We start from the raw sequence: 15240 nt of genomic DNA on the forward strand, positions 1-15240 counted from the left end.
ATTATTTGAGTAGAAAAATAGTTCAAATATAATACAAAAATATATTATTGTGGGAGTATTTTTTCCCCTCAGTTTTAATTCTTTATGCGGTCCATTTAATATTAATTTTTTTTTGGTATTAGACATTATAGAGTGATAATGTATTGCTAATACGGAAAATTCTTATAAAATTGATTTTATTAAACCTTCCTATATATTCTTAGTAAGTATTTAATAGACCAAATTTTATTAATTTTAAAATCTTAAATATTAAAAATTAGCATAGAAGGTATCGTAGTCCAAAAAATAAGTTATTGCAGTTATGTCATTTCCCTATGAGTTATTCCGTTCAATATTTTAGGGCTACTTTAATATATTAATATTTTATTTATGTTTTAACAATTATATAGGCTTTCTTTTTTCTAAATAAATAGATTTTGACAATATAATACATTCTCAAATTAAATTAGTAATAGGACATTGTAATACATTTTCAAATTAAATTAGTAATAGAATTTTTTAAGAAGTATATCCTAAAAATAATAGGATTACATAACTAAAGATATTTACTTGTTTAATTTTATGTAAATTAGACAACCCGAAAGTAATTATACTAATAGGATTCCTAACGTGTAGTATTATGTCCTAAAACTTATAGGATTATAAGGCTAATATCCAGAATTCCGGTTATGTCTTTTTATTATGAGTTATTGTACTTTATATTATAAGGTTATTTTTGTAAACCGACAAGTTAGATTACTTATCATTAGGACATGACATTAGCTTTGAGTCATGATGTAATTTTTAAGAATTTTTTATTTGCTTACTATATTTCAAAATACATGAAAATAGGAATAAGTAAGGATAGATTAATCTCGATATGTGCATTGTATATGTACCCCATAAACAACTATTCAATGTTGAAAACTCACGTAAATTTTACATTAAACAACATGTTTGATTTATGAGATGAAAAGTAAATAAATTTTTCTGTAAATGTTAAATGTTGATTCTATTTAAATAATTAAAGATTAAAAAAATCACGAAGACCAAACAACAAATAAAATAAAATAATGTTTTAAAATTAATTTTAATTAAAATCAACATAAAATGCAACTACAACTTTTATGAAGGAACTGTATTTTGTTCAAAGTAAAAAAAACATTCCTTCAATTTCTAATATAAATAAAGAAGGTAAAATATATATATACTATTATTAGTTATTAAACGTTGAGTCAAAGTGGACTCTTGAGTTTATAATCTTTCGATTTTTTTAACTCCAAATTTTTTCAAAGCCTTTCCATACGTATTTAGACCATTCTCTCTTTAAGTTCTTCCAATACAATATTAAATTTAATATTTTTATTTAAGAATTCTTACCTAGTTCAATAAGGAAAGATTTAATAAACAAAATTTAGTTAATTTTTAAGTCTTAAATATTAATATTATGTTCTAAAACTAATAGGATTATAAGGTTAAGATCTAGAATTCCGGTTATGTCCTTTTATTATAAGTAATTATATTTAATATTATAAAGTTCTTTTTGTAAACCGACATTGTATTCATGCTTTTATAATAATATAGATATAGATATAGATATAGACTCTTCTGTTTCTAAATGGATTTGGACATTATAATATGTTTTCAAATTAAATTAGTAATAGATTTTTTTAAGAAGTATATTCTAAAAGTAATAGGATTATAAGGCTAATATCTATGTCGAAAATAGTTATACTAATAAAATTCTAAAGGTGTAGGATTTAATCCATTGGATACTATTTTGTCTAATAAAATTGATTGGCTAGTGCTTGCCGCACTAGAATTCAACAAAAGAACAATAACTACCGTTATCATGTCAATTGAGATCAATACTCACTTTTTTAATGTTTGAAGCTTGAGTAACTTTTTTTATTCTTAAAGGCAACTTGAGTAACTTAGCAATCACAGTAATTTACCCACGTGGAAGCTCTCACGTGAGATTCTTAACGTGTAGTATTATGTCCTAAAACTAATAGGATTACAAGGTTAATGTCTAGAATCCCGATTATATCCTTTATTGTGAGTTATTATACTTAATATTAAAAAGTTTTACTCATGCTTTTATAATAATATAGATATAGATAGTTGAATATTTTATATACTAATTTTATGGTACGCGCTTAAAGCGTGTAACCCATATCAATAAATATAAATTTTAAAATTATATAAATATTATACGTATAATTGACGTGCAATTATTAAGTGTCATTTTGAAAGCACCTCTAGAACTTGATGTTGAGTTAATGGTTATAATAATTGTAAATGTTGAGATAATTTATATCTAATTATAGAGTTTTTAGAATGTGTATTTGTGTGTTAATACATAATATTTTGTAGAAACGCTATTTGTGTGTTAATACACACCTCTAATTATACATAATTTATATCTAATAATTGTGTGTTAATCTATTTGTGTTTTAATATAGTTACCTTTTTCATCCTACATCTAAAACTAAATAGAGCTGAAAGTGACGAAGATTTCATTTACAAAATCCTAAGGGATATTCTTCCCTACAAGGTTAGCCAAGATTTTTATCTCAATAAGCACAAATCAATCCTCTAAACTAGCATTTCCCTTAAAAATCACCTTCGTCCGGCTCAATTCTAGCCAAAAACAACTCAATAACATCAAACATTACTAAAGGAATCAATTCCAAACAATAAAGTCTCAATCTTTACCCAATTCCCACTACTAGAAAATAGACCTATGGCAACAGTATTTTAGCAACGGTTACTCAAACGTTGCAATAAAATACCTATGGCAACGGTTACAACTGTCGCATAATCTTCTCAGACCTACTAAGATAGGTAGTAAAACATACCGTTGCATTAGGACAAAAACCGTCGCTATAGATTGACGTATTGGGACGACGTCTTAATCCGTTGCAACAGTCTCATATTTGACAACGGTTCCTGAAAAAAAAGGGCTACTGGGTCGGTTTTACTTTCCCTCTTCTAACTTTTTCGCGCCTTATTTTCACAAAAGAGAGACTAAACGTCTCAAGGAAAAAAAAGAAAGAAGTAAAAGTCCTAATACAGATACAAAAAACAAAAAGCCTAAATTTGATACAAGCCCTAAAAGACTTGCCGTCCACACTCAAGCTACCACCGAGAAACGCTTCCGAGAAAATCCAAGAGATTTGTTCAGCCCTAAAAGACCTGCCGTCCCTAGAGGTTCTGATCTCTATCCAGCTCTCTTTTTCTTCAAAATAGATTTGTTTTCTTAATTTTTTGCTCTCTTTCATCAACAGAGAGCTTGTTGAGGCATCTCCAGTTTGAAGCTAACTTAAGTCTCATCTCCTTTACACTAGGTAAGATTCATGTTATATACTTGTTTATTAATTTATTTATTTGTCAAGTAAAAGACAAATTGGGAATAAATTATTGGGGTAGCTAATTCTACCAATTTATATGTTTCTTTACTCTTTGTGAAGGTAATCAGATAAAGTAAAGCAAAGACCTCGAATCGATTTTTTACCGGCCTTCCTAAACATGTTTTTAATTTCAATTAGGATAATTCTCTCTTTAGTTTACAAATCGCCGTGGTCTGTGATTACAACTTTAGACTTTTGTTGATTAGTAGATTGTTGATTTCTTTGTTTTGTTTTTGTTTTGTTGTCGTTTCTTTGCCGATTAGTGTATCTTTAGGCTTCTGGCGTTAGTGTGTTGTTAATTGTTTATGAGAAGTACAGTGCTGGAGTATTCATATTAAGAAATTCTTTTATTTTCTGTCAAAATAATATTGAACTTTTCCCTTATGTGTTTGAGCAGTTCATTTTTGGTTAAGATTGTGGAGTGTTCATTCTTGAAGCAATTCTCATTAGATGTAATGACTTTAAAATTAGGAAGATGAAACAACCGACCCTTGAGAACTTTGGTATGAATGCTTCTGCTTTCTGTTATTCATCTCTTAGTTCGTTACTTTGAGTCAATAGAAAGTTAATATGACAAGCAAGAGCCTCGAGATCTTATTTTGATTATAGATCTTAAAACTTTTTTATTCCATATGTGAGGTTCAAACCTTGATATCACATAGACAATATCAAGCATCTTCACATAAAGGCTTTCCCTCCTGTTGTAATAGAATCACAACATTTAAAAGCTCATGAAGTGAAGATGTGGAAACATTATTTCCTCAAATAACTTAAACAATCTCTTGCATCAGCGCTAAGGCAAAGAACAATAGCGAAGCAGGTCATGCGTCTTATTACTCTTCGTCTTATTACTCTTTCTCGTCCTTGCACATAGGTTCCGCAATCTGTCTTGCAGACATGAGCTATGAAAAGTTGCTGAGCAATCTGCAGAAGCTTTTTTTGTCGTTAGCATTTACTGTTATATTTGCTTAAAATTTTGGTTTTCATATCTGTTTAGAATGACAAAGATTTCTTGAAAATCTGTGTTACTAGGCGGTGTGGAAATATTTGGCCTGAAAATCTAAGCTACAACTTTCTCTAACTTCTGGATCTCTTCAAATTATCTTCTGTCAAAGACCATTTATCTCCTGAATAAAGAAAGAACTCAAATAATAAATCAGAGATAGCAAATTGGGTTTCTCTGTCAAGAAGTTAGATACAGAGTTTAGATTACTAATAGATCTCATGATAATAGATACAAAAGATTGATTGAAATGAAGTGACAAGGATTTTGAAGACTCCAATCGTTTAATTATGACTTGCGTGGATCAAGAATAAAAAGGTAACTGATGGTCCAATTTTTTAGAAGTTCATGAATGAAGAGTAAGATACAAATAAATTTTGCTTTGTGCTTTCCTCTTATACAAAATGTTGTCTGTCATGAATCCTTTATAACTAAATCAGCCACGAACTTTTTTGTTTATCTTCTTTGGTGTATACTGTTACTTTCATGTCTCTAAGTCATGCATTTAAGTTGTGATGTCGTTCTTCTATATTATAGATGGCTGGACAAATAGTTTGCAAAGCCATTAAGTGGTTCATATTGAAACTTTATTAATTTTAACTTTATGTGCTTAGGCTTAGTTAACTGCTACATCAGAGTTGTCTGTTAATTCTATCATGCCCATTTTTCTTTTGTGACAACTGAGTATTACACACATTGCCATGAATTCAATTTTGCACATGTCAAACACATAGTGTTAGATATTTTGTGATAGGAATAGTAAGAAAGCCTTGCTTCCCTTAGCTTTATTTCCACAACTCATAACTTGATCCAAACACCAATTTGAACCTGGCAAAGTGTATTTGTTACATAACTCTTCATGTGAATATTAAATCATGTTACTGCACTGTTCTTTCTTCCTATTCGTTTTACATCCTACTAACAATGTGTTTTCCATAAAGGATGAAGATAGTATTTTGCATGATTTGTAGTCTTTGTGTTCAATTCATCTCTATATTTTGTTATCTTCAGTGTGCAATTGGGTTTGTTTAGGTGCTGATTTTAGTGATTTTCCGTTCGTTTGTATAAAGAGCTCTGTTAACAAATCAACGTTTGTATAAAGAGCTCTGTTAAAACAGAGGTTTAATTAACAGAGAGGTCTCCCCTTTAAGTAGTTGTTAGTTTGCTTGTTTGTTCTTTATGTTTTCTTTTTTGAGTTGGTGGTGGTGAATTATTAAAACACTGCCAAAAAGTAATAAGTAGAGAGCTAATCATAATTAGGAAAGAAATATTTACTTAAATGCAAAAGAGTTGATACCTCTCATTTCAGCAGATGCTCAGTTACTATGTAAATGGAAATATCAACATGATTCTCTTTTTTATGATGATTTTTATCACTTTGGACAACAAGTCAGCTGCTTACTATATCATATTTAGGCAATGTCAAGATAATTGAATAAGCATGATATGAGAATTCCTCTGTTATAATGCATTTAACTTTTCAGTATTATCACATATATGCTACTTTAGCACATTAGTTGGTCTCGCCATTAATATCATTGTCATAGTTTGCATCTCTTTCTTTTTGTGCAATAGAGAAAGCTTTAGATTAAGTGATATAATTATGTATCTCCAGTAATTCCTGTAATTTGTTATTTAAGTTTTAATTTTTATGATTTGCATTTGTACCCATAGGGGATTTAATATTCAATAGATAATGGAGATAAAAGTTGGATGGGTCTCCGAAGATCCACAAATGAGTATATTCGCTGAGTGAATGATTTTCTTGATAAGACATTTGAACGGGCTTCCCAAGGCAATGAAATATTATGTCCTTGCAAAAAATGTGCTAATTGTTATTAGCGTATTAGAAATGTGGTAGAGGATCACTTGGTTGGTTATGGATTTATTCAAGGATACACCAAATGGATTTTCCACGGGGAAAAGATTTCCTCGAGAAATAATTCACATCCAAGTAATTGTGATGAAGGTTCCAACATGCATGATGATATTGATGGACTACTTCATGACACTATTAGTGGAGGAAGGAAAACAAGAGTAATATTTGGGGTGTGAGAATTTTTCTAAACTGAGTTTCACCATTCGATTGTACTTAATCAAATGCATTCATGGCTTGAGTAATGTGGCTTTTTCAGACTTGTTAGACTTGTTAAAAGAGGCATTTCCATTTGCTAAGCTACCTGAGTCTTTTTTACAAAGCAAAAAGTATGATAAAAGATTTGGGTCTTCATTATGAAAACATACATGCGTGCCCCAAGGATTGCATGCTTTTTTGGAATGAAAATGAGAAGAATGATAATTGCTCTGTATGTGGAACTTCTAGATGGAAGAATGTTGTTGATGGCGTGACTAATGCAAGCTCCAAAATCCCTGCAAAGGTTTTAAGGCACTTTCCCTTAAAGCCTAGGCTTCAGAGGATATTCATGTGTTCTGAAACAACTGCAGCTATGAGATGGCATGGTACTGAACGACCCAATGATGGGAATTTAAGACATCCTGCTGATGGGGAAGCGTGAAAGAATTTTGATTTCTTGCACAAGGATTTCTCTCGGGATCCTCGTAATGTTAGATTGGGTCTTTCAAGTGATGGTTTTAACCCGTTTCGAACCATGAGCATTTCTCATAGCACATGGCCTGTTATGCTAATGAACTATAATTTATCGCCATGGATTTGCATGAAGCCGGAGTATATAATGTTGTCAATGATCATTCCAGGTCCTTCTTCACCAGGAAAGGATATAGATGTGTACTTACAACCACTAATTGTTGAATTGAAGGAACTATGGGAAACGTGGGTAGAAACATATGATGCTAAATCTGACCAGACGTTTCAAATGCGTGCAACCTTGTTGTGGACAGTTAGGAATCTGATGAAGATACAACTACTAAAATTGTGCGAATTCTATCTTATTGCTTTTTTATTGAGATGAATTTTTTGTTCTTACTGGCTTTTATTTACTAGAATTTTCATTTTAAAAATTTGTATTATAGGCTGAAATGGAAAAAATTGAAACACAACCAAGTGAAGATGGTAGCAGTTCTGTTAATGCATTTGCAGCCGTTATGGGACCTGAACATCCGGGACGTCTTAGATTGTATGGACGAGGGGTTACAAGAACTTCTTTGAAAGGAAAAATGGGACATTTTGAATCCTCTTCAAATGCTACAATTGATCTGGTGCAACAAATGGAAGAAAGGATGACAAGAATGTTCGAGGAACAGAAGGAACAATTTGAGAAACAGAAGGAACAATATGAGGAACAAAAGAGAATGATGCGACAAGAAATTCTAGGAGATATCTTTGTACAGCTTCAGCGTTCTGGATTGCAAATTGATCCTAATATTTTAGCAAACTTGTGTGCTCGTTCACCAGGAGAAGCTTCGTCCACACAACAAGTAGCTATTCAACCAATCAACAGGCCATCTTTCGGCAGCAACAATCAAGGTCGGTATTTCTTTTCGAGATTAGTTATAGATTGGTTGTGTGCGCAATCTGTATCACTCAAAAACAGAGACTGATTTCTCAGAAATAGAGACTAGTCTCTCTTTTCCTCTTTGTTGTGTGCGCAATTTATATCTCTTAGAAACAGATACTGATTTCTCAGAAACAGAGATTGATCTCTCTTTTCCTCTTTGTTGTGTGTGCAATCTGTGTCTTTCAAAAGTAAAGACTAATCTCTGTTGCATATTCTTTTGTTTTGTGCACCATCTGTGTCTCTCAAACTACTATCCTTTGCTACTTCTAATTAATTGATCTACTAGTGTTTCATTGTGCTACTGAAATTTTAAAACAAATAAGCAAGACGACCATATGGCAATGGCTAAAGCCGAGGTTTTAAAACAGAATGCTATTTCTTAGTCGTTCTGATGGTTTAGCAGTCTTTTTTTCAGAAATGCTCGTTACATATATTGCTAAATTTACAGAAAATACTTACTTACTGTAGTAGAATAACCAAAATAGACACCATAATTTCAATATCACTTGTAACAGTTTTCAATGTTAATTCCTCTGAGACTGGGATTTTAAACTTGATACATGTACAGAAATGCCGGAATTCTTGATGTTTCATTACAAGAACTACTAAAGAGTAGCTAAAACATTAGTTTCAAAGAACATTATATATCCCTCACTTTAACCCTGACTTCTGTAAGGGGTTGAACAGCCTTTTTTGGGCTTGAAGAAACAATATTCTTCGGACTTGAAGGAACACTATTGATTTTGATTGGTTGACCACTACTGAATTTACGAACCAAAAATGTGAAACATCCTTTGCTGACTTAGTTTCATGTACTTGCTATATGTTTCTGCATCTCACATTAACGACTAAGAACTACTTTCATCCTTTGCCATCTGTATAAAAGTGTTTCATTGTGCTACTGAAATTTTGGGGTTGTGGTGCGTAATTTTGTAGTTGTTATTGCTACCCTGGTGTATGAAATCATGATGCTGGTAATGTGGTGCACATTTCCTTCAGTTTCTGCTGGTGCACATTATACTCTCTTTCACATTTCTAAGTAAAAAGCTAAGTACCTATACTCCAATAGAGAATGTAAAGTAGCAGTGGCAGGCATGATTTTGAAACCAGTGTGATGGGTTGGTGGCCCAAACACACCAGTTTGAGGGTGAGGAGCCCAATACTTGTTGAAATAAGTCTCAAGATCCAACATTGATGCGTGCACTGCCCTCCTTTATAGTATATTTTGGATACTTGACTTCTTTTGGTGTAACATTTTGAGGGTGACTTTTTTTGGTGTAACATTTTGCATACTTGGACTTCTGGTTCTTTTTTGTAGCTTGATTTCTGAAGTGGCAATGCCAATTTCATCTTTTATTTTGTCTTCTAAGTACTTATATTATTTTATTGGTGTTAATATATAGTTCAATAATAATGATATTGAAAAGGCAATATTTTTTTTCCTACCCTCTAACTATTTCTGTTCTTATTGAATTTACAGGTGAACCAAATGATCAAGGGGGAGATGAAAGCAGTTAAGACCTTACCTAAAAGTATTGGTTGAAGAATCTTCAAACAATCTAGGAATGTTTTTATTTTTAACTATTTTGCAAGCTTATATTCCAACTCTTGGATTATTAAACACTTTTATCGTATATTTTACTTTTATAAATGGATAATCGTAGTTGTATATTTTGAATTATGATTCTGTTGATGAATATATTTTCATTTCATCAGTTATATATTAATTTCAGTGTATTATACATTTATCTTGTTTCGGTACCGTTAATAGCTTCCAACAGGAGTCATAGTAGCTCAGTATAACCATTGCAGTAACTTAGCATAAGCGTTGCAGTAGCTCAGCATAATCGTTGCATCAGCTTGTAATAACCGTTCCAACAGGTAAAACAAAACAAAATATAAAATGTTGTAATGTCTATAGCAACGGTTCTCAGGCGTCGCAATACACAAATAGCGGCGGTTCAAAACCGCTGCAATAACTCACTATTAATCGTTGGATTTGATCATAATAAAACCGTTGCAGTAGATGAGCCTATGGCAACGGTTATGAAACAGTTGCTTGAAGACGTTGCAATAGACCAATAGCGACGCAAGTTCCCGCAACAGACACTAAACCGTGGCACTAGCTTTATCGCAACAGATTTTTTTACTATGACAACGGAACATATGGCGGTGCCTTAGGCTTATTTTCTAGTAGTGTCCCAAAAAGTTAATAAAAGTCAACCCCATGCCCACACGGTCAAAACCCGAGCCAAGGGGTAGATCCTGACTACCCATAATCCTACGAGTCCAAATCGACTCTCAAATTCTTAGTTTTTATTTTCAAAACATAATCAAACCCTCGTAAAATTGGTTGAAACTTCCCTAATATAAATTGAAAATACTTGAAATTTAGTACTCGTAAAATTTAAATGGAGTTAAAAATAAGGACCTCTAAAACTAAAATGAATTGGAAAATCAAAGTTATAAAAAGTAGAAAAATAATTAAATGACTAATCCTAAATATTAGGGAATTAATTTAAATAACTATTTCTAAATATTTGAGAAATAACTAAATGGCTATTTTATCCAGTATGAACTGTATTTTTAAAGAGTAAAAAAGGCGAACGACATTGCGCTAAGGGCCTTCGTGCTTTTAATATAGTAGAGATAAATATAGATTAGCACATTACAGTTTGTTATATTTTTTCTAAATAAATAAATAATTTATATTATATAAATTAAAATAATAATTGAATTTCACTTCCTATTTATAATTTCTTACATGGTTCAAAGTAATGACTAGATGAACAAACTTTAGTTGATTTGGAAAAAGGGATAACTTTTTTAAAGTATTTGCCACTATTCTACGTTTAAAATTTGCACCTTTTATACATCATACAATTTTGCTTTTATACATCATACAATTTTGCTTGGCACTATATTTTGTCGTCCTACATATTTTTACAACTTCCACAAAGACTAAATATGGAAAAATAATATTACTCATTTAAAATTCTAAATATTATGACTTCTTACCTAGTCTAAGTAAGGAAAAAATTAATAACTAAAATCTTATTTGATTTAGAAGTCCTAAATATTAGGAAAATAATTAAATTACAATTTTGTCAAATGTGAAATCGATTTTTAAAAGGTAAAAAAGCGAACGGCATTTCCTAAGGAGCTTCATGCTTTTAATATAGTATATAAATATAGAAATAGATAATATGTTATATACCAAAAAATATATAAATTTTATACCTTTTTGCGGTTATCAAATGTAAATAATTTCGGTCACAATTTAAAAGTGACCTTTTCCCAAAAAGAAATTATATATTGAATGAGTTCTACCAATATGTTAATTAGTTATGTGATTTTCAAGTATATATTTTGTTAAACATCTAACGAGTAACGCAATATACTTTACTTCCTGTCAAAATTACTAATCACATTGATAAAATTCAATGAAATTTTCTATGAGACTCCACCACTACTAAACGTAAAATTCAACAAGTTACACTACCTCGTGCCTATGGTGGATTGGGGATCCACAAAGCCAGGGGTAAGAATTTAGCCCTTATTGCTGGATTAGCTTGGCGCTTTCGCCGCCATCCCAAATTCCTGTGGGCCAGAGTCATAAATGCTAAGTATAATCTCCCTCTTCAAATTGCATATCTATTCTTCCACGGCGAAGAACCTCCTCCACTTTGCGAGCTCTTCTTCAAGGTAACTCTTGCCTTGCACAAGGCCTTAAATGGCACATTGGCAATGACACAACCATTAACGTCTGGAACGATATTTGGCTCCCAAATAATTCTCCTCTTCGCAATCTTATTTACGATCCTTTAACTCATACTGAGCAATTTCTTACACTAGACCGCCTTCTTCATAATGGAAATTGGAATACTGGTATCCTATCCTTTGAACTACCTCTAAATATCTCACTTCTCATCTATAATACTTACTTTAATCCCACTTCATCACGCACTGATGACTTTTGTTGGTTTCCAAACAATTCAGGTTTTTTTTCCTGCTAAATCTGCATATCGATTATATCTTAACACTTGTAGCAACATACCGGCTAATCCACCAAATATTCAATGGATTTGGTCCCTCCATATCCCACCTAAAATTCAAATGTTTCTTTGGCTAGTACTTCTTAATAGACTACCGATTGCTTCATACCTTTTATTTATTAATATGCTTCCCCACCCTTTCTGTCATTCCTGTCCTACTAAAATCGAATCCCTCCAACACTTATTCTTTGAATGCACCAATTCTCATATTGTATGGAACTTCTTCCCTATTAACTTGCATGCACCATCTTTCTCTGAATGGCTTAAAGAGCAGTGTACACACATGCATCTTCCATTTATCTACCATGGAATTGAAGTTCCAACAGCTCAACTTGTCCCTTTCATTCTCTGGCACATCTGGACTACTCGCAACCATAACCTTTTCCACAATTTACATGATCCTGTATTTGTAAATAATATTATGTTCCATGTGATAGAATTCCACTATCTAAGAACACCTCCCGTCTTATCTCGTATATCGACTACTCAGTATATTAAATGGCACCCTCCTGCACCATATTTATTTAAATTAAATATTGACGGTGCCTTTAACTCTGGCACCAAAACAGCGGGTGCTGCAGGAGTGTTTCGAGACCATCAATATCAATGGATCCGAGGTTTTACTATGCACCGCATTTGCTCTTCCGCACTTGAAGCAGAACTTCATGCTTTGTTGATAGGATTGAAAATTTCCCAGGACTTTCATTTCTATCTACTACGGATGGAAACAGATTCCCAGGTACTGCAAACAATGATTGACACAGGTTCTAATCTCTACTTACCTCTTATTTTGGATTGCAGGTTATTGATGGCACAATTGCGACAGCCGGAACTTAAGCATATTTACCGCGAAGCAAACAATGTAGCAGATCTCCTGGCAAAACATGGCATGACCTTAGCTCCTTCTACTGGCCGACACCTTTGTCATCCACTACATTACGACGAACCACCGCCTTATGCTTTACTAGCTTTCAATAAAGACTGTTCGAACACTTGTCTAAGAAGAACAGTCCCTTTATGTACAAACTCTACTACATGTTTTTCTTAACTTTTAATAATATTTCTATTTTAGCAAAAAAAAAAAAAAAGGATTTTAGTAATACTCTCTTTTCTAATAAAAATATATTGGAAAGGTAGGCCGGAAAATCTAGTGGGCGAAAAGGTAAAAAGGTGCAGTAGAAGGGAAAGATTTGTTGGTATTGAAAATTGGAAATCTTGCACTTAAGGTGATTGTTTCTGAATTCAATTGCATTAAACTGCAACTTTAATTTCATACTCATTTTGGCTACAATACAGATTTCTTGGCCACCGATAATCTCACTACACGAAAATAAATTCCTAATTTGATCTGACTTTTAGCAGAATACTAAAATATCTCATAACCAAATTCGGTGCGAACAACTTCCTCCTCGTACATTAAACTTGATACATGAGAATATGCAAAATAGATGGAAATAAAAAATATGCTAGTTTCCATTATCATCTAACATTATGGCCTCCAATTAATTTTACAATTAAGTTAGCAATTGTGATTACTATGTGTTGGTATATGATAATTAACACATATATCAAATAATAGTATCTGCAAGGCATGGTGTAAACCTAAGACTACCCGGACATAACAAAATAGTAGCTACGTGCGGACTCTCGTCACTTCGTGCATAGCCCCCATAATAAATCACATTTAATTAAGTTTACCTATGGGGAAATTTCCCTATTACAAGGTTAGAAAAGAGACTTACCTCGTTTCGAGCCTACTTCCAACTCAAGAATGCGCTCAAATCCTCAAACCGAAGCCGAACAATCCGAAACTATTCAAATAGTGTAAAAACCAATCATTTTAGGTTCACAAGTTCATATTCTAGCTATTAAAGTAGTTACCCAACCCATATTGCAAGGTTCCTAAAATTAACCCCCGGACCCATGTACCCGGATTTAAATGCTTTTTGAAAAAAGTTGTTACCCATGACATAAGGAACATAAATATATGATTATTACTAAGTTTTATCGTCAAATTCGTGGTAGAAATCTCATTCTTGCCAAACCCTAGGTTTTCCTCTAATCTCATAAATTTCACTTATCTTTACTTGATAATCTACCCATAATCTAAGTATTTAACTCACATATAGTAGGAATTACTTACCTCCAAAAGCTTTGTGGAAAACCCCTCTCAAGAAGCTCCAAAATCGCCCAACAATGGAGTGAAATGTGTCATAAATGACTAACTCCCGTATTAAATGAAGGCCTCTGCCTTCAGTGATTTCCGTACCTGTGGTGCTTATACCGCATCTGCGGCCTCGTTTCTGCGGACAAGTGTCTGCTTCTACGGAGGTGGGTTGGGCCAGCTGGGGCCGCTTCTGGGGAAGGCCCACAATTTCTACGGAGGAGGACCGCATCTGTGGTTTCAGGGCTGCTCACCCTTGGCCGCATCTGCGATTCAAGTCCCGCACCTGCGAGCTCGCATTTGTGTTGACCAACCGCAGGTGCAGTTATGACAGAAGCTGGGCATTCAGTTTTTGCTTAATCTTTCCAACTTAGTCCGAGCCTCGTTTGATTGATGTTCGGGGCCCCCGAGGCCCCGCCCGAACATGCCCACAAGTTTGAAATGATAAAACGTACTCGCTCAAAACCTCGGAACGCCTGAAACAACATTAAAACTAGGAATCACACCCTAAAACCAATTGATTCAAACTTATGAACCTCAAGTTCTTCAATTTACCTCAAATGTGCCGAAATATACTTATACTACTCGGATTGATACCAAATTTTGCGTGCAAGTATTAAATGACGTTACAGAACTATTACCGGTCTCAGAATTCCATTTGGACCTCGATATCACCATAACCCACTCTAAACCAAAATTTAAAGAACTTCTAAAACATTCAAGAACTAACTTTCACTATTAGGTGTCGAAACGCTCTCAGGTCTTCCAAAACTCAATCCGAGTGTATGCCCAAGTTCGAAATCATCATACGAACCTATTAGAACCGTCAAATCCCGATTCTGATGTTTTTTACTCAAAATATTGACCGAAGTCAAACTTGGCCTTTTAAGCCAACCTTAAGGAACTAAGTATTCCGATTTCAACCCAAACTTATCCAAATCCCGAACCAACTATCCCCGCAAGTCATAAATCAGTAAAAGCAAGTGCGGGAAGTCTTATTTAGGGGGACCGGATTCTAAAAAGTAAAACGACCAGTTGGGTCGTTACATTCTCCACCTCTTAAACAAACGTTTGTCTTTGAACGAGTTTATATTTATACCTGAAACGCTTAATAAGTGTGGATATCTGCTCCGCATGTCCTCCTCAGACT

The 15240-nt window shown here is 33.2% G+C and overlaps 1 protein-coding gene across 5 annotated transcripts; it reads left to right on the forward strand.

The window, feature by feature from the left end:
* Positions 1-2956: 2956 nt before the first annotated feature.
* LOC107817638 (uncharacterized) lies at positions 2957-9564 on the forward strand. 5 transcript variants are annotated; one of them, XM_016643503.2, is made up of 5 exons: positions 2957-3192; positions 3270-3329; positions 6070-7288; positions 7387-7840; positions 9352-9564. In XM_016643503.2, exons 4-5 carry the CDS (start codon positions 7393-7395, stop codon positions 9387-9389), a joined length of 486 nt encoding a protein of 161 aa, XP_016498989.1. In that variant the 5' UTR covers positions 2957-3192; positions 3270-3329; positions 6070-7288; positions 7387-7392; the 3' UTR covers positions 9390-9564. The 5 variants fall into 5 exon arrangements, with proteins under 5 accessions (XP_016498989.1, XP_016498990.1, XP_016498992.1 ...); XM_016643504.2 differs by having other exon boundaries at positions 2986-3192; positions 6719-7288; XM_016643506.2 differs by having other exon boundaries at positions 2986-3192; positions 7111-7288.
* The last annotated feature ends 5676 nt before the right edge of the window (positions 9565-15240 follow it).

Source organism: Nicotiana tabacum, chromosome 6 (assembly GCF_000715075.1).
Source record: "Nicotiana tabacum cultivar K326 chromosome 6, ASM71507v2, whole genome shotgun sequence".
NCBI classification, from domain to species: domain Eukaryota; kingdom Viridiplantae; phylum Streptophyta; class Magnoliopsida; order Solanales; family Solanaceae; genus Nicotiana; species Nicotiana tabacum.